At 45.1% G+C, this 24,676-nt stretch overlaps 1 protein-coding gene across 2 annotated transcripts in view; it reads right to left on the reverse strand.

Moving 5' to 3' along the window:
* The window catches only part of C1H21orf91 (chromosome 1 C21orf91 homolog), a 31,908-nt gene extending 12,848 nt beyond the window's left edge, over positions 1 to 19,060 (reverse strand). For both annotated transcript variants that reach the window (XM_065407970.1, XM_065407962.1), the window contains exons 1-2: positions 18,977 to 19,060; positions 17,894 to 18,024 (exon numbers count right to left, since the gene is read on the reverse strand). In XM_065407970.1, the coding sequence (XP_065264042.1) occupies positions 17,894 to 18,017 (124 nt within the window). In that variant the 5' untranslated portion in view covers positions 18,018 to 18,024; positions 18,977 to 19,060. The remainder of the gene's footprint in view (positions 1 to 17,893; positions 18,025 to 18,976) is intronic.
* Positions 19,061 to 24,676: the final 5,616 nt, after the last annotated feature.

Consider the following 24,676-nt stretch of genomic DNA (forward strand, 5'->3'; position numbering starts at 1 on the left):
GCTATGTTTAAAAAAATGAAATGAGTGGGGGTTCATGAATAAATGCTGATGCCTCAATTAAAGAGGCACTACATATTGCAATTAGAAGCAGCACTCGGAGTTTATAAAGGAAGTATATTAAAATTTTGACAGATCCACTAAGAATTCTAGATTGTTAAATAAGGCCACATTCTGCCCTTGAATATATGGTCATTATCCCCACAAACTTCAGTGCGAGTTCCATGCATGTAACTCAGGGGTCGACAACATTTGGCATGCGGCTCGCCAGGGTAAGCACCCTGGCGGGCCGGGACAGTTTTATTTACCCGCTGATGCGGCAGGTTCGGCCGATCGCGGCCCCCACTGGCCGCGGTTTGCCGTCCCGGGCCAATGGGGGTGGCAGGAAGCGGCGCGGGCGAGCGATGTGCTGGCCGCGGCTTCTCGCCGCCCCCATTGGCCCGGGACGGCGAACCACGGCCAGTGGGGGCCGCGATCGGCCGAACCTGCCGCGTCAGCAGGTAAATAAAGCTGGCCCGGCCCGCCAGGGTGCTTACCCTGGCGAGCCGCGTGCCAAACGTTGCCAACCCCTGATGTAACTATTGGCAGAACATGTCAGAGGGTCAAAAGGTGCATAACTTTCTACTTGTAAAACTGAGGTTGAGAATTATGCATCTGACTCAGTGAATGCCTGGAACACTGTAAACACACAAAACAGAGAGACAAGGGGATGCTCAGTTTATTTTCGATTCAACTTATGCAAGGAAGGATTTTTAAAATAAGTCTCTGTCAATATTTTAACTGGCATTTTCTCTTTTTTGTAAAGAATCCAGGGTCTGGAAAATAGTGACAGACAATACACACCGAGCAAAGTTTGAGTTTTACGAAGATGCTATAACACTTTTTCAATATTGGAGAGTTAATTATAACTTGCAACAAGCACTATGAAGATGTGATTTAGTATAATGGATATTCACTGCCCCATTTCTTATCTTAAGTTTCCAAACAAAAATTTATATAAAAAAATGTAGTAATACAAGAGCTGCATCTTACTTAAACACAACCCTGGGCAAAGTATTTATTTTTATACGTGCTCTGAGGTGACATTTTAAAATCCTAATCAGTAACTCAGACTTGCAATAGTGTCAAATTCAGTTGTGAAAAAAGTCGAAGTTTCTGAGGGTATGTCTACACTACAAGCACTACAGCAATGGAAGGGTTCTTTTCCATCACTGTAGTAAATCCACCCCCTTGAGAGCGGTAGCTAAGTCGATGGAAGAATTCTTCCATCGACCTAGCTGTGTCTATTGTGAGAGTTAGGATCAGCCTAACTACTAAATCATATATGGGGCTACATTCATAACTAGGGCCCTACCAAATTCACAGCCATGAAAAATGCATCACAGACCATGAAATCTGGTCTTTTACCATATACTATACAGATTTCATGAGGGAGGCCAGCATTTCTCCAACTGAGTGTCCTGACCCAAAAAGGGGTTGCTGGGGGATTGCAAGGTTATTTTAGGAGGGTTGCAGTATTGCCACCCTTACTTCTGTGCTGCCTTCAGAGCTGGGCAGCCAGAGAGCGGCAGCTGTTGGCCGGGTGCCCAGCTCTGAAGGCAGCAGCAGCTCTGCCTTTAGAGCTGGGCTCCTGGCCAGCAGCCGCCGCTCTGCAGCCACCCAGCTCTGAAGGCAGCACCAGCGCCAGCAGTACTGCAACCCCCCTACAATAATCTTGCAACCCTCTAACAACTCCTTTTTCTGTCAGGAGGACCCCTACAATTACAGCACCATGAAGTTTCAGATTTAAATAGCCAAAATCATGAAATTTATGATTTTTAAAATCCTATGACTGTGAAATTAATCAAAATGGACCATGAATTTGGTAGGGCCCTATTCATAAAGTAGTTTAGGCAAGGTCACTACGCCTAACTTTCAGGGGTCTGGGATTCACAAAGCTTGAGTTTGGCAACTATGCTAAGTATACAATGAAGGGGTACAGATAGGTGCCTTAGAATGGGATTCATAAAAGTCAGCACACTAGGTGCTTCCCCACTTAAATTACCCAGTGGGAGATCCCAAGCTAAGTGTGTGCACTAAACCCTTGGCCTGTCTCAGAGAGAGGTGCCTATGTCCAGGCTGCAGGGAGGTGCCTCTATCTGCTTCAAATTCTCAGCAGCAAACCCTGCTTTAGAATTAAGTTGTTTTTGTAAGAAGCTGGGGTAAAGGAGGATGACTTCTCTCATACTCTAACCCGGACGTGGGCAAACCACGGCCTGCGGGACCGTCCTGCCCAGCCCCATAGCTCCTGGCTGGGGAGCCTAGTCCCCGGCCCCTCCCCCGTTGTCCCCCTTTCCCCGCAGCAGCGCAGGCTGCGCTCTGGCCCGCCGCTCCCGCTGGGCAGCGTGGGAAGTACAGCTGGCTCTGGCCAGGTGTCGCGGCTGCGAGCTCCTGCTGCTGGTAAGGGGGCAGGGAGCAGGTGGGTTGGGTAAGGGAGTGGCGGGTCCTAGGGGGCAGTTGGATGAGGCCGAGGTTCTGGGGGGGTGGTCAGGGGATGGGGAACAGGGAGGGTTGGGAGTCGGAGTCCTGGGGGACCTGTCAGGGGGTGGGGATGTGGATAGGGGTCGGGAGGGCAGTCGGGGGACAGGGAGCAGGGGGGGTTGGATAAGGGGGTGGGATCCCGGGGGGCAGGGGGTCCCGGGAGGAGGTGGATAGGGGACGACGAGCAGAGGGCAGTTGGATAGGGGGTGGGAGTCCCAGGGGGGCTGTCAGGGGGCGGGGGTGTGGATAGGGGTCAGGGGACTGGGGGGTTGGATAGGGGGCGGGGGTCCCGGGAGGGGGCAGTCAGGAGACAAGGAGCAGGGGGGATTGGATGGGTTGGGAGTTCTGAGGGGGGCAGTTAGAGGGCGGGAAGTGGGAGAGGGTGGATGGGGGGAGGGGCCAGGCTGTTTGGGGAGGCACAGCCTTCCCTACCTGGCCCTCCATACAGTTGTGCAACCCCAATGTGGCCCTTGGGCCAAAACGTTTGCTCACCCCTGCTCTAACCTCACCAATGTGGTAAGAGTTATTTGCCTGGACCGTGAGAGACCCCTGGTTCAAAACTCGCCTCTGCCTGACGGGGAGAAGGGATTTGAACAGGGCTCTGCCACCTCTCAGGTCAGTGGCCTTGTTACTGGGCTATGGGATAGTCTGAGGTGGGGCTCCTTCAGTCTCCCCTGCTGAAGCTGTTCCACTGTAGATTTACAATTAAAAAATTCACTGGAGCAGGGGAAATGGTTCCTGGGTCTCCCGCTTTCCGAGTGTTCAAGCCACTAGGCTACAGAGTCTCTCATGCTTGCTTCCCCGCCCCCCCCCGGCCAAAGTATTTACCCTCTGGAACTGCTTCAATATCACTGGTCTACAATTTTTGAGAAGTCGTCTGCTTCAGAGATAAAATGTGCTATTTATTATGTATTTTGATGTGCTGAATTCAAATATGACAATTAAAACAACTAATTGGCTACTGTTTCTTAGGCTTGGTCTACACTTGCCCCCCAAGTCGAAGTAAGGTACGCAAATTCAGCTACGTGAATAACGTAGCTGAATTCGACATACCTTACTTCGAACTTACCGCGGTCCACACGCGGCAGGCAGGCTCCCCGTCAACTCCGCGGTACTCCTCTCGTTGAGCTGGAGTACCGCAGTCGACGGCGAGCACTTCCTGGTTCGATTTATCGCGTCCAGACCAGACGCGATAAATCGAACTCGGAACTTCGATCCCCAGCCGCCGAACTAGCGGCTGGGTGTAGACGTACCTTAAGATATTTAAGTTTTTACGTTTTATGTCTATGTATATGGTGTAGATAGTAGAGTTTTAATCATAAATTGTAAACCTAGGTCTTTTCATGTGTTTATGGTTGCTTTACATGATAATATTTCACCTGTCCTGTTTATGAAACACTTTAAAAATCAGCAAAAGGGTTATATCAATAAAATTTATTATGAAACAAAAGGCAAAAAACTATTCTGTACATAGTTTAGTCCTATTCAGTGTCTACTCGGCGCTTCTTGTCTTGTCTCTTGTAGTCATTAAATGGAGCATCTCTTGTCACTGTCCAGCAATAGTCTGCAAGCATTGATGGGCTCCATTTGCCCTGATAGCCTTTCTCCATTGTTGCAATGTCCTGGTGAAATCGCTCGCCGTGCTCGTCGCTCACTGCTCCGCAGTTCGGTAGAAAAAAATCTAGATAAGAGTGCCAAAAATGTATCTTTAGTGACATGTTGCAACCAAGGCTTTTGTATGCCTTGAGGAGGTTTTCCACCAACAACCTGTAGCTGTCTGCCTTGTTGTTTCCGAGAAAATTTATTGCCACTAACTGGAAGGCTTTCCATGCCGTCTTTTCCTTGCCACGCAGTGCATGGTCAAATGCATCATCTCGAAGAAGTTCACGAATCTGAGGACCAACAAAGACACCTTCCTTTATCTTAGCTTCACTTAAACTTGGAAATTTTCCACGGAGGTACTTGAAAGCTGCTTGTGTTTTGTCTATGGCCTTGACAAAGTTCTTCATCAGACCCAGCTTGATGTGTAAGGGTGGTAACAAAAATCTTCCTTGATTCAACAAGTGGTGGATGCTGAACACTTTTCCTCCCAGGCTCCAATGACTGTCGGAGTGGCCAATCTTTCTTGATGTAGTGGGAATCTCTTGCACGACTATCCCATTCGCAGAAAAAACATCAGTACTTTGTGTATCCAGTCTGCAGACCAAGCAAGAGAGCAACAACCTTCAAATCGCCACAAAGCTGCCACTGATGTTGGTCATAGTTTATGCACCTCAAAATTTGTTTCATGTTGTCATAGGTTTCCTTCATATGGACTGCATGACCAACTGGAATTGATGGCAAAACATTGCCATTATGCAGTAAAACAGCTTTAAGACTCGTCTTCGATGAATCAATGAACAGTCTCCACTCATCTGGATCGTGAACGATGTTGAGGGCTGCCATCACACCATCGATGTTGTTGCAGGCTACAAGATCACCTTCCATGAAGAAGGATGGGACAAGATCCTTTTGATGGTCATGGAACATGGAAACCCTAACATCACCTGCCAGGAGATTCCACTGCTGTAGTCTGGAGCCCAACAGCTCTGCCTTACTCTTGGGTAGTTCCAAATCCCAGACAAGGTCATTCAGTTCACCTTGTGTTATGAGGTGTGGTTCAGAGGAGGAGGATGGGAGAAAATGTGGGTCCTGTGACATTGATGGTTCAGGACCAGAAGTTTCATCCTCTTCCTCTTCCTCATCTGACTCAAGTGAGAATGATTCTGGTGCATCAGGAACCGGCAGTCCTTCTCCGTGGGGTACTGGGCGTATAGCTGATGGAATGTTTGGATAATGCACAGTCCACTTTTTCTTCTTTGACACACCTTTCCCAACTGGAGGCACCATGCAGAAGTAACAATTGCTGGTATGATCTGTTGGCTCTCTCCAAATCATTGGCACTGCAAAAGGCATAGATTTTCTTTTCCTGTTCAACCACTGGCGAAGATTTGTTGCACAAGTGTTGCAGCGTATGTGTGGGACCCACTTCTTGTCCTGATCTCCAATTTTGCAGCCAAAATAAAAGGTGATAGGCTTTCTTAACCATAGTGGTTATACTGCGCTTTTGCGATGCAAAAGTCACTTCACCACAAACATAGCAGAAGTTATCTGCACTGCTCACACAAGTACGAGGCATCTCTGCTCACTTTGGCTAAACAGAAATGTGTTCCTTTGCAAAAATCAAACACTGACAAATAAGAGAGCACGACACTGTATGATTTCTAGAACGGATATAGGGCAATTTGTTCAGCAGAGTGAAGTAAGCTTCGTTATGATTGCATCATCCATGACTTCTAGGAATAACAGGATGCAATTCATATCATGTATGATGCAATACCAGCTTCAGATTGCATCATTCATTGTTTTGCCTAAAAAGCAAGTACTGTCCAAACCCAGTCATAGATTTATTCATAGATCCAGTCATAGATGTATTTTAGTCATTTCTGGTTTAAATTGAGATCCCTTCCCTTTATAACTCACTTATCCTCCGCCATTCCCAAGTCAAGGGTCGTATATACTGACCCAATAGCATATCTTGAAAACTAGAGCCAATCAACAGTTTTAAGCATCATTTTCGTTCTCAGTGACCCAGAATTAGTAAAGTTTGACTACATTTATTTCAGAAGCATTTTGGCTGTAGAGCAGTGTATTAGGTCAGAGAATGCACACAAGCATAAGAACGACACTAGTCCCATCATTTTATATTGTCAATTGTGTCAGGCTATTGCAACAATCTTCCATGCTGATAACTTTACTATTCCAACAAATACAATTTTATGCATTATTGATTTTCTTGCTCTGGACTTCAGATAACTATCATCCTGACCAAACATATCTATTCTGGGTCAGAGTATGATATTAGAAGTTGTGAGCTTGACACAATTGTTATATAAGCAGAAATTAAACAGAAGAGAAGAATTCAGAATGTGTTCTGCACTATGCCAGTTGTTCAACCACATAATTTTAAAACCATATGATTTATTTCTGTAATAAATTACACAACTGTTTGTTTTCCGCAAGCACAATGTTGTCTATGAAAAAGCCAAAGACAGCCAAAATTTAAATTTCTTATGTCAGTTAAAAACACTCCCAATCTTACTACACCTCTACCCCGATATAACGCAACTCGACATAACACGAATTCGGATATAACGCAGCAAAGCAGCCCTCCCCGGGAGGCGGGGGGTCGGGGGGGCGCTGCGCTCTCCGGTGGATCAAAGCAAGTTCAATATAATGCAGTTTCACCTGTAACGCGGTAAGATTTTTTGGCTCCTGAGGACAGCGTTATATCGGAGTAGAGGTGTACATGATTTAGGTGCAACAGTTTCTAACCATCTTTTTAATGAGTTAAGTGATAAGTAGTGCTTTCCTTCACAGTAGCTCTGTCTAAGGTCTACAACTGATGTTCTTTGGCAGTTTCGACTGAAAACTCAGAACTTACAATTGACAGCCAACACAAGCTAACAACAGACACTCATCCAGAATCAGGCCTACAGAAAAAAAGTACTCTCCTTGCAATAGATATTGTAATCCAAAACATTGGCCATCATCTGCTTTATATGGCAACTGGAATGCCACTCTTGGAAACACATACTCCACACAGATTCTTAAAATGTATTTTTTCCTTTTATTTGTATTTCATCAAAAACTTTTTGCAAACTGACGAAAGCCATGGACCAAGCAGCTTAGTTAGTTTTATCAAGAAAACAGGTATTCAGTCCAGGTAGCAATTAAATTAGTTCTTCCTCCACTCTATGGAAAGGGACAAATAAGCAAGCAAAGCAAGGCTCATCAAGGTTATGGTAAATTACAGAGTAAGTTTATCTTGCAATGATACAATATTCACTAGCCAGCTTTGAACCAGAGCTTCCCTGGCTAACCTTGTCCTGGGGCTTCTTTATTTTACTGTTTAAAATATTGGTCCTTGTGCCTCAAAATTCCTACATGCTAGCCTGCTGCACCTGTGCCCCCAGCATGACTTGGCTAGTCTAGTCGTTAGTGACCAGGTATCCATCAATAGTTGCTTTTACGGGTATATACACTTCCCTATTTGCCCCTTCCCCAGTTTTCTGGGAAGGAAGGAATGCTGTAGCAATTAACACAAAGAATACTAGTAGCCAAACCCTGTGCTACCACACAGGTATAGTTGTACATTTAAAAACAGCCAAAAATGGCTGACAACTTAAAACCAAGGCAGTAACAGATCACAAAATGATTAAACTTGGTGATATTCTAAACAAGAAGAGCTCTCAGCCATGTTTGCAAGTGTTTTGATCACTTCACCTAGAGGGGGGAATAGTCATCCAAAATTCAAAGTACGTAAAATTAAATCCATTCAACAGGTGCAAATGCTGAACACACAACAGGGTGCTTTTGAACACCAAGACTATTTCACATGCCTACATGACCAAGTTTCAGTGATCAGCAGCCTGTTTTGCTTAACTTCTGTTGCATTTTACTTTGTTAGGTAGCTGTTAAAACACTTTGGTCTTTCCAACCTATCAATTTAAATTAATGTAACAGAATAAGCTACTGCCATTACCTTCAGATCCCAGCAAGCATCTAATAGGACTTCTCAGTTCTAATTGCTTTTACAACTGTGAACATCAATTTATTTCATCAGTAGCTGGAAAGGAAGGAACTTTTTAGTCATAAAATGCACTTTTCAGATACATGAATGCTATAAAGCTCACTAATCCGGTTAATGAAGGTCTGTATTGCAATGTTCCTTAATGAAAATGTTTACTATAAGGCTACTAAGTTTGGCACTCACCTCCACTAAAAAATTAAATTAACAGGTGTAAATTAAAAATGATAATCCAGTTAAAAATCAATTTAAAGATGTCCACACACTTAAAGTGCACTACTTTAATGGAGTCTGTTTGAAAGCACCTTGTTAATTAAACTTTAATACTCCTGGGGGAATTCTGCACCACTGTGCAAGTGCAGAATTCATGTCCCCCGCAGAAAAATGACTTTCTGACAGGGAACCAAAGGGAAGATGCAAGAGGAGTCACGCACCATTCCCTAGCAGTGCAGGTACATCGTTTCAGGTTCCTCCCCTGCTTCCTGCCCCACTGCTCTTCAGCTGTGGGGAAAGGGGTTACTGTGTGGGGAGCTGCTCCCTCATCTGCCCAACCACCGTGCATCTGGGCTTCCCATACCCAGACACCCCCCCACCAAGCCTTACCCCATACACCCAGAACCCACCCTAACCCTCCATACCCAAAACCCCACCCCACTGAATTCAACCCCTGCATCTGGAGCCCCCCTGCACCTAGCACCCCTGCCTCCAGACCCCTCACCCCTGCACCCAGACAACCCCCCCACTGAGCTCCCTGCACTTAAACCCCCACCCTGATGATCCCCCTGCACTACCCTCAGCCCTCACACCACTGACCCCCCAACTAGCTGCACCCAGACCCCTCCACCAAGCCCCACTCCCCCAGCATCCAGACTCCCCTACTGAGCCCCCCACACCCAGACCTCTGCTGAGCCCCAAACACCTTCACCTGGAACCCACTGCCCCTGCACCTGGAACCCCCCCAATGAGCCTCTGCGCATTCAGATCCCCCCTACCTAGACCCCCCACCCCCACTGAGCTGCCTGCAACCAGACTGTCCCACACAGAACCTTCTCACCCCACACCGAGCCCTTTCATACTTGGATCCTGCCTGGTTGAGCCTGCCTGCCCCACATATGGTGCACCTGGCACAGAGAGTCAGGTCTCCAGGGTGTTTCTGGGGCAGACACAGGCCTTGTGCTGTGTCAGGGTCGGATGCAGACTCACCGCTGAGTGGGTGCTGTGCTACCCACTGCCATACTGGAGTCTCTGCATTTATTTACTGACAAATAAAACTTGCAGAATTTTAAAATATTGTGTGCAGAATTTTTAATTTTTTGGTGCAGAATGCCCCCAAGAGTATTAAACTGATGCAGTTTAGTGTATAGACCAGGCCTAAGATCTAAAGAGCAGGGGGAGGGAGTATAAGACTCTTTGCTATCTGGGTATAGTGCTGGTGCCTGTCCTATCCCCAACTTCCATTAATTCAGGATTTTGGGGTGGGGTTACTTACCCACAAAAGTGTAGGAAGGAGGGAAACTGCATTCCATGGTCTTCTGGATATGCTGGGACAGTGCTGGGACACCTGTGTTACCATCCTATTAATCCAGTACTCTGGAGCACCCAATCCTTCCTACCTGGCCTATTAGGTGGCTTTAGGCACTCCTTTCTGTCCACAGCTGTCGAGATGCTTCAGTCACTTAACAGCTAGTCTGCTTCTGCCTTCCCTGGGAGATCTAGCCCTAGCTATGGCATCCATGAGATACCAACGTATACTGAAGTTAAATCAATATAGCACTGTGCTGTGTGAACAGAACACTTGAAATGTATGTTAAATTGGTTTAACTACATCAATGTAACTATCCCCATGTAGCTTAAACAAGAACTAATGTGTTGAGGCCAAGAGCCAGCCATTACTCAATCTCTAGTTTTCCTGGGCTGGTGGTGAAGTTATAAGTAAAGTGCATATAATTCTTTTAGACATAACCCCCTACATGTAGTCTTCTGTAGGAGGAGAAAAAACTGGCATGTCACTGCACATGTCCTGTGGTTAAATAACAAATTTCAATCTGACACTGTCAGATTTTATATTTTATCATGTAATATGGTATAGCTTTTATTTAAGACATTTTTGATGTTTAATAATAGACTTGTCAAATGTATTCAATAATTCTGCATTAAGATTTTTAAGTTAGTACATCTTGAACAGTTATTTTCCCTTCCACCAAAACATATCAAGTGATAGGAGCATACAATGGACTACCTTGCTTGCAAGAAGTAAAAGCTTTTTTGAATTACACCAGAACCAACACATCTTGAGCTATTTTTGTATTGCTTGTCTTAAAAAAAAAGAGACACATCCAACTTTTGGAGGAAAAATGCTGGAAGAGACCTTTACTGCCAAATCTGATCTCTTAATAAGCGCATGCAGATGTCTTAAGCTTCTGATATTAGAAGGTTCCCACGAGCATCCATCAGAGAGGTAAAGCAGAGCTCAGTAGTAAAGTAGTCTCCAAACTAGTTTACAGAGGATGTGTCTGGATGGATGGGAAGCAACTCAGATCATGCAGAGTTTCTGCTAAAATTAAAGATCCAGGCTAGCTAATGGGTAATACTGAAAACAGTTCAGTTAGTCTCCCTCCTATCCCACAACCAACACAAAGTTATGGGGGGGAGGGAGGGGAGAGAAAAGAAAGAGTCTATAGAACCGAGATAGCCAGGAAATCACATGACGTTACTTAAGCAATCTAACCCTTATAAATTAGAAACAGGAAATCCATTTTAGGCTTAGTCCAATCCACAAATCTTTTGTTTCCTGTAGTTGTGAAAAGGCAACTAAATTATGTGTGTGTGGTTGAGCTGTTGGTTTTTTCTTCTTTTTAAAGCCATAGAAGAGTTGACATTCAACACCCAGTGAGGATCTACATGAACGGAATTGACCTTTTAAAGTTTTCGTAGACATTGTTCAGCATAACTAACACGTTACATGGTTTAAAAAGTTATCAGATGTCTATTTTGAACTAAGTGTTAAGGGACACTATCAGTTACTTTAGGCACAAAATTCAGAATTAGCATAAAAACATTTTTTAATTAAAAATATATAGCTAAATACACCTCTTTTCCCCCAAAGAAGAGTTTTGGATACAAAGATTCCCTTAATGTGCACTGTAACACATAAGAACTAGAAAGTGAATCTGACTACACAAACTGAGCTAAGTGTAAGACAGGTGAACAAATTATGTAAGATTATATTAAAATGGAAATAATGTTTAAAGTTTACTAATACTTTAGCACAAGTATAGAAAAATTTTAAGCTGTGACTTAGTCCAAGTTTTTCTTTAAATAACGATTGTTTATAACCCGCCTCCCTTCAAAGAAATTATATAGGTAGGTATCAAGAAACAGGGAGATTTTGCATATGTTGTGTGTCTATTCCTGTGTCTTCTGTATTTTGGCCCAACCCTGCCAAGAGCTCAAAGCAGGTGGACCCCAAAACCTAAGTGGATCCCTACTGATTTAGACTGCAAGCTTTTCAGGAGAGTGACCATGGATGAAATCCTGGTTCCACTGAAGTCAATGGCAAAACTCCCCTTGCCTTCATATGCATTTATACAGGACCTAGTCAATGGTCTGAGCCTAATTTAGTCCTTATGGTATTAACTCAGTACAAATATTGACCAACAGTTTAGACAAAGCATGCACTTATATTTCACTCAAAGGCTAAAATCCCTACTGGTTCAAAGGAATTCTTTTAAATGAGCAAGAACAGTGACTGGGGAGGGGAGTTGAGTTTAACTTGTCTGCTTACTCACAAAAGGTTGTGAACGAGACTTAACATTGGAGTATAGATATCCTTGTGATTATGTACTGCCATCTGAGCTAATGTCCAAACATGCTAATAAACATTTAACTCCTAAAAACAGCCTCAGAAAAGCAGAAGTTGAAACGTACCGAAACCCTAACACCAATCCAGGAAACAACCTAATGACAGACTGGAAAATTCCCAACCTAAGAGCTAGATGAAAACAAACTACATTTTTAATTCTACTTAACTAAGGCCAAAGGATGCAGTCATTATCCATACAAATGAACTTCTACAGTTAGAGGGGCTCTGCATGGGTATAATGTTCCATCCATAGTAACCAACTGGTTTATGGTTAATTAAAAAGTCAGCCTAGCTATCTGTACTTTCTGCAATATTTAATCTACATAAGTTTGAAGTTCTACAATCTTTTTCTGGTTTTCTTATTGTTTTAAATCTCATGCCAAATAACTTTAGTTTTGCTTAAGATGTGTGGAATTGGTACAGGCAGTTTTAGGAAAAAATGCTGTCAAATACTCCCCAGGAAAGAAGACAGAACTCTGGCCTTAAAGGAGACCAAGTCAAGAGAGAAAGCTTGGGTCCTTTGTGAAATATGAGGGAAATGAAAACTCATTTCCAGAAAGTTTTGAAGGGAAGCTGACACAGGCTACTGTGGACACTGGAATTGCTCATTACCTTGGAAAGATACTAAGCACAGTTATATGTATTGAAAGTTTGTTTTAAAATACAAGTGGCTTCTTTATTTTATTGAGAGGAACAGTTTGTTTATATGTAAACTGCGTATCTAAATATAAATTCAGATATTAAGTTAAACCAAACATCATATACAATAGTTAGAACAAATCTCTTTCCTAGCTATCAGTTTCGTTTCTGAAGAACCGTAAAAGTGCTTGCTTACTTCCCATGCTGAACAGCTAGGACTCACAAATAGAAAAAACACCCAATAAACTAAGTCTTTGAAAGTTTAACAGTCTGAGTGCCTGATGCCATCCAGTTCAAATAAAAAGCAGCAACTAAACTTTAAATAGAACAGGAGTACTTGTGGCACCTTAGAGACTAACAAATTTATTAGAGCATAAGCTTTCGTGGGCTACAGCCCACTTCTTCGGATGCATATAGAGTGAAACATATATTGAGGAGATATATATACACACATAGAGAGAGCATGAACAGGTGGGAGTTGTCTTACCAACTCTGAGAGGCCAATTAAGTAAGAGAAAAAACTTTTGAAGTGATAATCAAGATAGCTCAGTATAGACAGTTTGATAAGAAGTATGAGAATACTTACAAGGGGAGATAGATTCAATGTTTGTAATGGCTCAGCCATTCCCAGTCCTTATTTAATCCTGAGTTGATTGTATCTAGTTTGCATATCAATTCCAGCTCAGCAGTCTCTCCTTGGAGTCTGTTTTTGAAGTTTTTCTGTTGTAAGATAGCCACCCGCAGGTCTGTCATTGAATGGCCAGACAGGTTAAAGTGTTCTCCCACTGGTTTTTGAGTATTAGGATTCCTGATGTCAGATTTGTGTCCATTAATTCTTTTGCGTAGAGACTGTCCGGTGTAAACTTTAAAATAGTCATGACATTTCTGACACACTGCATCTCATAATTTAGAACTATTCAGTGCAAGAAAATTAGCAATTACAAATGACTGCTGATTTCTTGTGCAAGAAGTGACTGATGACAGAATGATAGAAATGTAAAGCTAGTAAGAAAATTCCTGATGCATTTTGTTTTATAAAAAAAGTTTGTGGATTACCCAATGTGTTCCCCTCCCAAGTCTTGAACAACTGAAGACCACTACTACTTGTCTACATTCCAAGTGGCAAATTGTTCTGCAACTCAATGGTCTAAGAAGTGGTAGTGAAAGTAGCTTAATATTACTTCAAGGTAGAAAAGATCTAGTGATCAGGGCACTGGGCTGAGACTCAGGATACCAGGATTCATTTTCTGGCTCAGCTACAGACTTTCAGTGAGACTTCAGAAAAATCACTTAATTTACTTTGTGCCTCAGTTCAGTTTCCCCTCTGTAAACATGTATAGTATTTCCCAAATTCATAGGGGCATACTGAGGGGAAAAGGCAGTAGTTATGAAGTCTTCAGATTCTATGCTGATAAGGGCGTCAACACTTACATAAATATTTCTAGATTAATAAGTATATGAACCTAAACACATCACATTTACCTTAAACAAAAAACAGTTTTAAGTAGCTATTTCTTTAGGCTTGTAAAACAAATCTTAAAAATAAAGGCTATATAACAAAGACTTTTGTGCAGCAATCTTAGTACCTCTAATACTATTCAAAATTACCAGAAATAAATGCATTTTGTTGCTATCATATTAAATCTGAGTTTTTTATAAAGCTATATTTATCCACTACTGTGTCAGATTCAAGCTCACCTGCTCAAAACAAAGCATGGAGCGACAAATGCATACAGTAATCTCACAATAAAAGCAGAAATATTTTTATATCAAGGCTCCTACCAGCAAGAAGCAAGTGTCTGAATATCAAAGTCATTTATGTTCACAAGTCATGCACAGCAGTTACACTGCAACAAAAGCATTGAACTGCAAATAAAAGTATAGTATTTGGTGGATTATGGCACCAGGTTCTCTTTAATTCTAAAGTGCAGGTGGTGGCATTAAAATATAACCAGAAAGAGAAATCTGAGTCTATCAGTTATTTTAAAAATTATGAAAAAAAAATCCAAGTTTTAAAGTACACTGACAATATTCCTTAATTCAAAGCAACTGTCCAGTTTCATCATCAAAAGATGAAGCTATAGTAGGAAGCCCTTTCTACATAGAAAGGGAAGGCAGATGGTGCAGTACTACTGAAGTATTAAACACAAGTGCTTGCTAGATTAAGATGTGTACTACCTTTTTTATTGAATGAGTGACAACGTTAAAGGCTGTTTTATTTTAATTTTTACCAAAATAAGTTAAGATAGTAAGCACATGAAAGCGACACAGACTGACCAATATATTTTCTGGCTTCTATGAGACAGGAGTACAACTACCATTCTTTAGTATTATGTATGCATTAAAACTTCAGTTAGAACTAGAAACAGAGCATATTTTTATATATAATTATAGACAGCAAGCAGTCACACCAGTTTCACTCTTCTGGCATTCAATAAAGCTTGAGGAACAGCAAAGGCATTGGAGACCTTGATCTCAACTTCAACAGTGCTCCTTGACCCTCCCAAAAAACCCTCTAAGGCCTTTACAAGCTTGGTCAAAAACTCAACAGCATTTCTTTGTAATGTGGTAACTTTTGAATGCAGCATTTGACTAATTCAAATATTTCAGGGAACATTCTATGCAGACTGGAACCAGACTGATTTAGGATAAACTGCAAGACCAGTGGGAAACACATGAAGCTGCTGCCGGCTCTTAAGCAAATCTTCAATCACCTCTGCAATTGTCTATAGCGGGGATTGGCAACCTTCGGCCCACAGCCCGCCAGGGTAAGCCCCCTGGTGGGCCGGGCCGGTTTGTTTACCTGCCGTGTCCGCAGGTTCGGCCGATTGCGGCTCCCACTAGTCCCACTCCAGTGGGAGCTGCGATCGGCCGAACCTGCGGACACGGCAGGTAAACAAACCAGCCCAGCCCGCCAGGGGGCTTACCCTGGCGCACCGCGTGCCAAAGGTTGCCGATCCCTGGTCTATAGATTAAAAAAACCTGGTTGATAGCATCCATCCATGGCTTCCAACATAACAATACCCTATCTCATCTCTGCTCAGCGTCCCAATAGTTTAACACATTGATACCATGAATGACTTATCACCCAGACAGAAATAAGAAAGGGGGGCGGGGTGGAGAAATGGGTGTGTATGGAGGCGTGTGCACACAGTCCTTCACATGAGTGGAGAACAGGGACCCAGGTATGGGGCAGCAGAAAGTGCCCCTTGCATGGGAGAAGTGGGAAAATGAGCGTTTATTAGATAGAGAGAGCCCTTGCTATCTAGGGAGGAGGAAATGGGAAGCAAAACACCAGCCATCAAGGGGAGAACGGGGAATACATAGAACCTCTGGTGGGGGGAGGAGATTGGAGAGATGCAGGGAGTCCCTGAAAGAGACCAGGAGTATGGCACAATGGGATTTTTGGCCTACACAAGCTATGAAGTTTGAAACCCTCGACCCCTCCTTCATGTTAAATGCAATCAATTAGTTCTTTCCTATATCAGAACAAAAGATAAAGGACAAGATGCTACTACTTAGAACAGCACGAAGGGCACACTAACTTCATACACTGCATACCAATGAACTTGTTCCCTTTCAGTCGCCCACGGTCGATGCAGGCCAGATCTACACTAGACTTCTGCTGGCATAGCTATATTGGTCATCAGTGTGGAGTGCTGTGATCCCCGACCAACATCACTGTGCCAGCAAAAGCCCACACTGTAGAAGCAGCTTTACTGGAAAATCTGCACTTTTACAGGGATAGCATGTTTCACTCTTTGGGGGTTGTTTTATTATACCGGTACTAAGCGCACCTTTGCCAGTACAGCTGCATCCAGACCAGGAGCACTTCGCCAGCATCGTATAATGGTATTCTTATACTAGTAAAGCACTCCTAATGTACGCATGGCTTGGGGTCACCCCTGCCAAACAAGTACTTCTAGGATGGGTAGATCTATCCATTATATAATCAGACTGGATTACTTTTGTTGTCCGAGTCTGGCAGCAATGTGATACTACAAAACATCTATGGTGTATCAAAATGGAAGAGTTCTAATTTGCAGCACTCCCTTTTGTGGTGCAATTTAATTCATACACAGAAGAGTACAATAAAGTAAAACCTGACACTTTAAAACACGGCTGTTCAGTCCCACAAAAACATCCACATACGTGGACCCTTGAAGCTGCAGGCATTGTCCCTGCCCTCAATATGGTTGTTTAGATTATTCCTATGAAAACTGATGTTTTAACCTATCAGGAAATGTGTTGTGCTTAAACTTTACAATCTGATAATTATGTAATTACGTTAGTTCATCTGTAAACTCTTGGGGGCACAGAGTGCCCTCTGAAGTACTTTTCTGTACCATGCCAAACACATAAGATCGAAGAAATACTATTGCAATGGTCTGGACACCTGTCAGCAATGAACTCGGAAAGGATAACATACATGGTGATACATACCAGAGGACAAGGAACTAGAAATAGATGAAGACCAAAGATACGTTGGATAGACACAGTGAATGACAGAGAACAAAAAGGTTTAAAGATGAACAAAGCCATGAAGCCACAACAAGACAGGAAATGGTGGAAAGACTTAATTCAGCCCAATCACTGCTGCTGAGCTCATGGACAGGAATCAAAGAAAATCAAAGAAGAAAAGACCGTGCTTAGCATAGGCGGCTACCTATCTCTGACTGGGAACTTTAGGCACTACCACAGTACAAATATACTTTCCCAAAATAAATAGAAAAACATCCATTACACAATTTCTCTTGGTATTTTGAAAAGCATTTCCTGTTATTAGATACTATTTATCACTGCAAGTATACAACATTATTTGGAAAAGAGGATTGTCTACTTTTTTGTAAATTTTTGTTTATCCAAAAGCCCAGCCAAGCTGATTTTTATAGTACATAAAGAAATCTAACTGAAACATGAAAGACAAAGGGTAATAATGGAAGTCATTTACTCAGGAAGAAGTTATTTAGAATGGCAAAAAGTATGTTAATTATTCAGGGTTTGGAAGCCTTGAGGAAGTAAGTCCACAAAATTATCACAGTTATTTAGAAATAGTGTTAAAATTATGCATTACATCTACAAATTTGTTGATAACTATTTATGCAAGAGTTTGTCTCTCACTGGCTTCAAGCCACCAAGTCACTTTCCTTTTTTAGAACTTTCTTTTTCTCTTTAACTCGATGCAAGGTATTCTGGGACATTTAGAATGAAGTACACTATTGAGTTAAGTTGTACTGATTTCTTACCTTCAATGTTTAACTCAAAACAGACATGGCAAAATGAGAGTGTTTCTTTTTCTGTTCCCAGTTTACACACGCTGCAAACATTATCATCATTCAAGTCAATGTTAACAAACTGCTCTTCATTCATAGTGCCCCTAGGAGAAAGGCAAAGGTGACAACGTTATTTTATAACATTATACTATCCCTTTTGTCAAAATGAGGAAGCAAGAAATATATTCTGCAGTTCTTGACAAAACTCAAATTTCAGTCAATATGCATCCACATTTACTACAGAAACGGTGTGATTCCTGAAAGTGGTTTGAGTTCTGGACACAGATGCACTAAAGAAAATAAAGGCTACAAACTCATTTTATTCATCAGAGTGTAATTTCTGAAAGCAATACAAGCAATCAGATGCCTGACCCTTTTCATATCTTATGTGTTCACATAATTCAAACAATATGAAAACACTGGAAGGCCTAAAGTAGTTTCTATATGGGCTGTTAACTCCACTGCAAACATATTTTAATGAAACTAGGGAAGTTTACCTAAATCACATCCTCCTTCGTAATTCTCCAGTCAGATATTAAACAACAACAAAGCATTTCCTACTACACGCTATGGTGTTCCTCCCGCCCACGGACAATTAGCAGCGTCTGATGGCACAACGAGTTAATGCAGGTTTGCCCTGGCAGCCCCTGCGGGTGAAACTATCACGAGCCCCGTCTCTGAAACCAGAGCCTGGAAACTTTACGGAGATTTCCAGCAGAAAACGGACACGTGCCGGGGAACTCGGGGCGGCACCTGCGGCTGAGACGGGAAGGGGGTGACCCCCCCAACGCAGCGAAGTGGCCGGCACGGGGCGCAGCAGGCTCCCAGAGCCGAGCGACAGGGGCCGGGCTGGACTCGTGGGCGCGGCAGAGGAACGGGGCCAGACCCTCCGGCCGCCGAGCGCGGCAGGGACAGACAGAGCCCGCCAGCAGCCGCCCCCAGCCCGCTCGCTCGCTCCCCCCCAGGGACCCCGACCACCCCCGCCCCTCGGTTCCCCCGCCCCTCACCACAGACCCCGACTCCCGCCCCCGTCCCGCAGCAGGCAGAGCCCCTCACCGCTGCGTCGCTCCCCGCGTCTCTCGGGCCGGCGGCTCCCCAGCCCCGCTTCCCTATTGTTAGCGGCGCGGCCAGGCGGGCTCCCTGGGCCTCGCCCGCGCGCTTCCGGAAGAGACCATCGCTCTACAGAGAAAGGGGGGGCAGGTTCGATTACCGTAGTCCCTGCCCTCTACCCGGTTCCCGTCACGCCCGCCCCGTGCGGGGGCCCGCGGAGGTTCGGGGTAAGTGAGAGGACAGAGAGCTCCCCCATCGCTTCCCCTCCCCGCGCACGCCGGTCAGGTAGAATGTGGAATAACCCTCCCCCTGTGCAGCAGTTGGACTAGCCCAGCGCATTGTGACGCTGCTTCTCACACACGGGAGAAACCAGCACGAGGGAGAGCGCAAACTGTCTGATTCTAGACTGTACCACAGACAGTGTGGGTGCTATGACTGGTCCAGGGTAACCTTAACTCTGCCCCCAAATGCACACATGGCTCCCATTTATAGGGCTGGCAGCATTTTGTTCCCAGAGTTGCCTGTCTCTTACACACATCACATCTCCCTTCACTTTAGGGATTGGAAGTTATTTACATCAGAACTAGCCCTTGTTGAAGTTGCAGGAAAAGGCATGTATTGTCTATGAAGGGATGACTCCCACAGCCTTCTCAGTTTCCTATGTGATGTTTCTGTGTCCCTCGTTTTGGGGTTTTGTCACATATTGTGTTGAAACACAGGCCCCCGCAGGTTGAGCATTGGCAAGACAAAGTGGGTGAGGTGTTATATTTTATTGGGCCAACTTCTATCAGTGAAAGAGACAACATGGTTACAACACCACTACAAACATCCATGCATTGGGATCATTCCTCTACGGTCTGGAATTACATGGTTACATCTTATTTCCAGGGGACATAGTGTGCTTAGTGAACAGGTTGGATGGTGATTCAAAAGAGGACAGAATCCATACAATTCATGTCTCAAGTGGGGCCTAATACCATATGTAATTACAACAGTCTAAATTTGCATTTGGCTTATGGAAATCACTGCTCTTATTCCGATGATACACCAGTGTAACTGAGAACACATTTGGGACTCACATTGATTAGGCCAGTGGCTCTCAACCTTTCCAGACTACTGTACCCCTTTCAGCTGTCTGATTTAACTTGCATACCCCCAAGTTTCACCTCACTTAATATCTACTTGCTTACAAAAACAGACATAAAAATACCAGTGTCACAGCACACTATTACTGAAAAATTGCATATATTCTCATTTTTATAATTATAAAATAATCAGAATATAAATATTGTACTTACATCACAGTGTATAGTATATAGAGCAGCATAAACAAGTCATTGTATGAAATTTTAGTTTGTACCGACTTCGCTAGTGCTTTTTATGTAGCCCGTTGTAAAACTAGGCAACTATCTAGATCAGGCCTGCACAACTCGTAAAGCGGCGAGGGCCATATTACTCCAAAGAAAACAGCGGAGGGCCGAAACCCCCCGAGCGCCGCCAACCCCGCACCCCAGCGCCACCCAGCCCCCCCCCGAAACACAACACTCCCCCCCCCCCCCAGCACCACCCGCCCCACGGAAACAATCCCCCCAGAGCTGCCGAAACACACACACCCCAGCGCCACCTGCCCCGCGGAAACAAATCCTCCTTCCCCAGCGCCGCCTCACTGAAACAGCAGTATTGAACCTCGGTAATTTGTTATAGCGGGCCCCTAAGGTAGTATAATTAAGGTAAAAGAAAAATGTCTTTTTGCTAGAAGTAGAATCAGATCTTTCCCCCACTTTGTAATCAATGGCCCTGTTGAATGAATGAGGTGCGAATGAGGAAGGCGTGGAAGGCAGGCACCTCCAGACAGCTGCAACCCTTGGAGAGGGCAGGGCCGGCTCTAGGATCTTTGCCGCCCCAAGCCAAAAAAAATGTTGGCTGCCCCCCCTTTTTTTTGTGCCCCTCTGGCCCCGCCCCTGCCCCAATTCCAGCCCTTCCAAACCCCTTCCCCAAATCCCCACCCCCGCCTCCTCCCCCGGTGTGTCGCATTTCCCCCCCGCCCATTGCTTCCTGCGGGCCTCCCGCCATAGCTCATCTCCGCTCCACCTGCTCCCCCGGGGCGTGCCGCCGCTCTGCTTCTCCCCCCTCCCTCTCAGGCGAGGGAGGGCGGAGAAGCGGAGCAGAGGCATGTTCAGGGGAGCAGGCGGAGTGGAGGTGAGCTAGGGTGGGGGGGCGCAGGAAGTAACGGGGGGGGGTAGAGGAACCGCTCCCCGCTCCAGCTCACCTCTGCCACCTCCCCCGAGTGCCCCGCCGCTCGGCTTCTCCTCCCTCCCAGCCTTGCTGCACGAAACACCTGTTTCGCGCGCGGAAAGCCTGGGAGGGAGGGGGGAGAAGCGGAGCGGCAGCGGCGTGCTCAGGGGAACAGGTGGAGGCAAGCTGGGGCGGCGGGGCACTTTTTCCCCATGCCCCGGAGTCGGCGCCTATGATGGCTGATGCCAGAATGCCACCCCTAGAAATGTGCCGCCCCAAGAACCTGCTTGTTTTGCTGGTGCCTGGAGCCGGCCCTGGGAGAGGGGATGGGAGCTAGACCAGATCAGTAGAACAGGTCAGCCACCGATTCGCTGCTCGCCTCCTCAGCCCCCCTCCCCTGGCTCGCCTCCTCACCCCCCGCCACTGCCCGCCCGCTCGCCGCCTCCTCAGCCCCCCACCCCTCCCGGCTCGCCTACTCACCCCCCGCCACTGCCCGCTCGCTCGCCTCCTCAGCCCCCCCACCCGCCCGGCTCGCCTACTCACTCCCCGCCACTGCCCGCCCACTCACCTACTCAGCCCCCCTCCCTCACCCACCGCTTGCCTACTCACCCCCCCACGGGCCGCACAGTGAGCCCACCTACTCAACCCCCGCGGGCCGCACAGTGAGCCCACGAGGGCCGCATGCGGCCCCCGGGCCGCATGTTGTGCAGGCCTGATCTAGATGAGTTAATGTACCCCCTGGAAGAACTCTGTGTACCCCCAGGGGTACACGTACCCCTGGTTGAGAACCACTGGAATAGGATGTGTAGTAAATACAGCAGTTGAATATAGGGAATGAGGCAGGGGCCAACTTGTTGAACAGTGAGAAGAAAAATAAATAGAGCTCAGCTGCCTTAACCATTTGCGAAATTGGTACCACTGTACTTTATGCACGAGTTGTCCCATTAACTCCACTGAAGTCAGGGCCAGCTCCAGCTTTTTTGTCGCCCCAAGCAGCGAAGCGGGAAAAAAAAGAAAAAAGATAAAGCCGCGATCGGCGGCACTTCGGCGGCAGCTCAGCCGCGCCGCTTCATTCTTCGGCGGCAATTCGGCTGCCGAAGACCCGGACGTGCCACCCCTTTCCATTGGCCGCCCCAAGCACCTGCTTCCTTTGCTGGTGCCTGGAGCTGGCCCTGACTGAAGTCAACAGTACTACTCACTTAGTTAGGCTTGTGTTTAAGTACTTTGGTGGATCAGGGCCAGTGGGCCCTGCCACTTGCAGAATGAAGCTTTCTGGAAGCAAAATTTGGTTCTTTACAGGGTTTATTTTCACAACAGCACCTCATGAAGTTAAGGAAGGAAGGGGGTTTCTACTAAAGAGGGGTAAAAAACTTATGTTTATGTGGAACGTGAAGAAGTGAGGCAAACCAGTGAGAGAGGACAGTAGGGTTGAGAGGGAGTAGGAGGGTTAGATAAGGTGGGGAGGGGGAGGAGGGTGACAGGGTGGAAAATGCCAAATATGGGTTGTGTGATCCAAACTGAAAGGAAAACCAGCTCTGTGCTTGTACTTAACCTGAGTGAGTTAAACTGTTAGTAGTAGATTACATTTTTCAGAAGTTTCCGCAGTTCAAAAAAGCTATGTACGTCACAGTGACTGTATGTCAGAGCGGGATTTTGTCTACCCACACTCATTACCAAGAAAGAGGCTTAATATTATAGGAAGCTATTTGCTGCATCATACTTCCTCCTTAGAAACACTTGTTTCTACAGTACTTAATTTGTTTATTATATTTTTTTTGCTGCATTTTTTGTGGGGAATCTGATTACATGCTGTCAAGAATAAAAATTACAAGGAACCTAAACCCGTATTACCACATTAGATTATAATAGTGAAAGATTTTTTAAAAATGTAATTTACTTTATTATCTGTATAATTGATAGTATCACTGATAGTTGCCTAACATTTTACACTATAAAGCCTGTATTCAGTTTCTCTGAACTTTGCTAAACTTAACATGTTTTGAGATAAAATTTTCCTTGCAAGTTGCCTGCCACAGGCTGATTTTTTTTTTTAAGTTTCAGCAAAAATATCTTAGCTGTTTGCAAGAATAAGGTTAAGGAACAATTGCCTATGTTATAGTCTTATAGTGAGGTGCTCTAGCAACTCCGTGTTTTGGAGCAGACCCTTGAAATTTGGTAGAGAGTTAACACTGGTGTCAGTAGGGTGACCAGATGTCCCGATTTTATAGGGACAGTCCTGATTTTTGGAGCTTTTTCTTACATAGGCAACTATTACCCCCCACCCCCTGTCCTGATTTTTTCACACTTGCTATCTGGTCACCCTAGGTGTCAGGGATGTGCTTTTTGCTGTTCCTGTGAACATCCACTCAAATTTGCCCATGTTATGAACTCTGAACAATTGGTTCATAGCTGCTCAGTAGAGGTTTGTTAGAGGATTGCAGTACAATTCTTCAAAGATTCACTCTGTACTGAGCATGCACCACCATCCCCCTCACATCTCCTATGCTAGGGCCAGACTTCACATACATTAACCCCACAATGCACATGTAATCCACACACCCCCTGGGCATGGTGTTCTGTCCCATCTAGTGGCACTGAGACCACTTAGCAAGAGAGATAAAGAATAAGTCTGCTCTACAGCCTTAGCTAACAGCCAGTTGGCTTTTAGCTCATGTGGTAGAGGTTTATGCAGTAAGCTCTGGAGGTCCTAGGTTCAATCCTGCCCACTGACGATCAGGGTCTGTCGGTGTTATACATGCTCCAGCCTAGGGCTGTAGTAAAAGCAGGACTTTTCCTAGAATTGCTCTGCCTAGCTGGTAGGGGCTACTGTGGTGTCCGGCACTGGAACGGAGGAGGGAGACTGTCTCTCCTATGCTTTCAGTGCTCCTCTTACTGACACCCATACAGCATGGTGGTGGAGGAGGAATTGCCTGACTTGAATGGAAAGGGGATAGGAGCAGAGGGGGCCATGAGTCTGGGATGGTGTGTAGGGGAGCTGAGGATGAGGGAATAGCCTGGGGGGAAAGGGGCAGAAGGATCTATGAGTATTAGAGCACACTCCCCTCAGAACCTGAAATAGGACCTAGGATTCCAGAGTCTCAACATTCCATGGGCAGAGTATCTCAACAACTATGACACCTATTGGCAAAATATGTTTCTCTTCTGCTGTTATTGGCTGGTCCCCATAGAGGACAACAGTCTGTTATTGCAACCAGGTGCTCAGTTAGCTCAAGCAGTAGCTCAAGCAGTAGGTGTGGCTCTGCTGTGGCTCTAGAGATCCAAACCCTGCTGATGAGCCGTTCGGGGGTCAATATGGTTGTGCATGGTGGATTTTTTTTTCCAGTTTGCTTTATAAATAAAAAAGGAAATTACATAAAAATCTATTAGAAAGGCAAGGGGGCTGAGCTAATATATTTTATTGAACCAACTTCTGTTGGTGAAAGAGAAGCTTTCAAGGCACACAGAGCTCTT

This window comes from Emys orbicularis, chromosome 1 (assembly GCF_028017835.1).
Source record: "Emys orbicularis isolate rEmyOrb1 chromosome 1, rEmyOrb1.hap1, whole genome shotgun sequence".
NCBI lineage: Eukaryota > Metazoa > Chordata > Testudines > Emydidae > Emys > Emys orbicularis.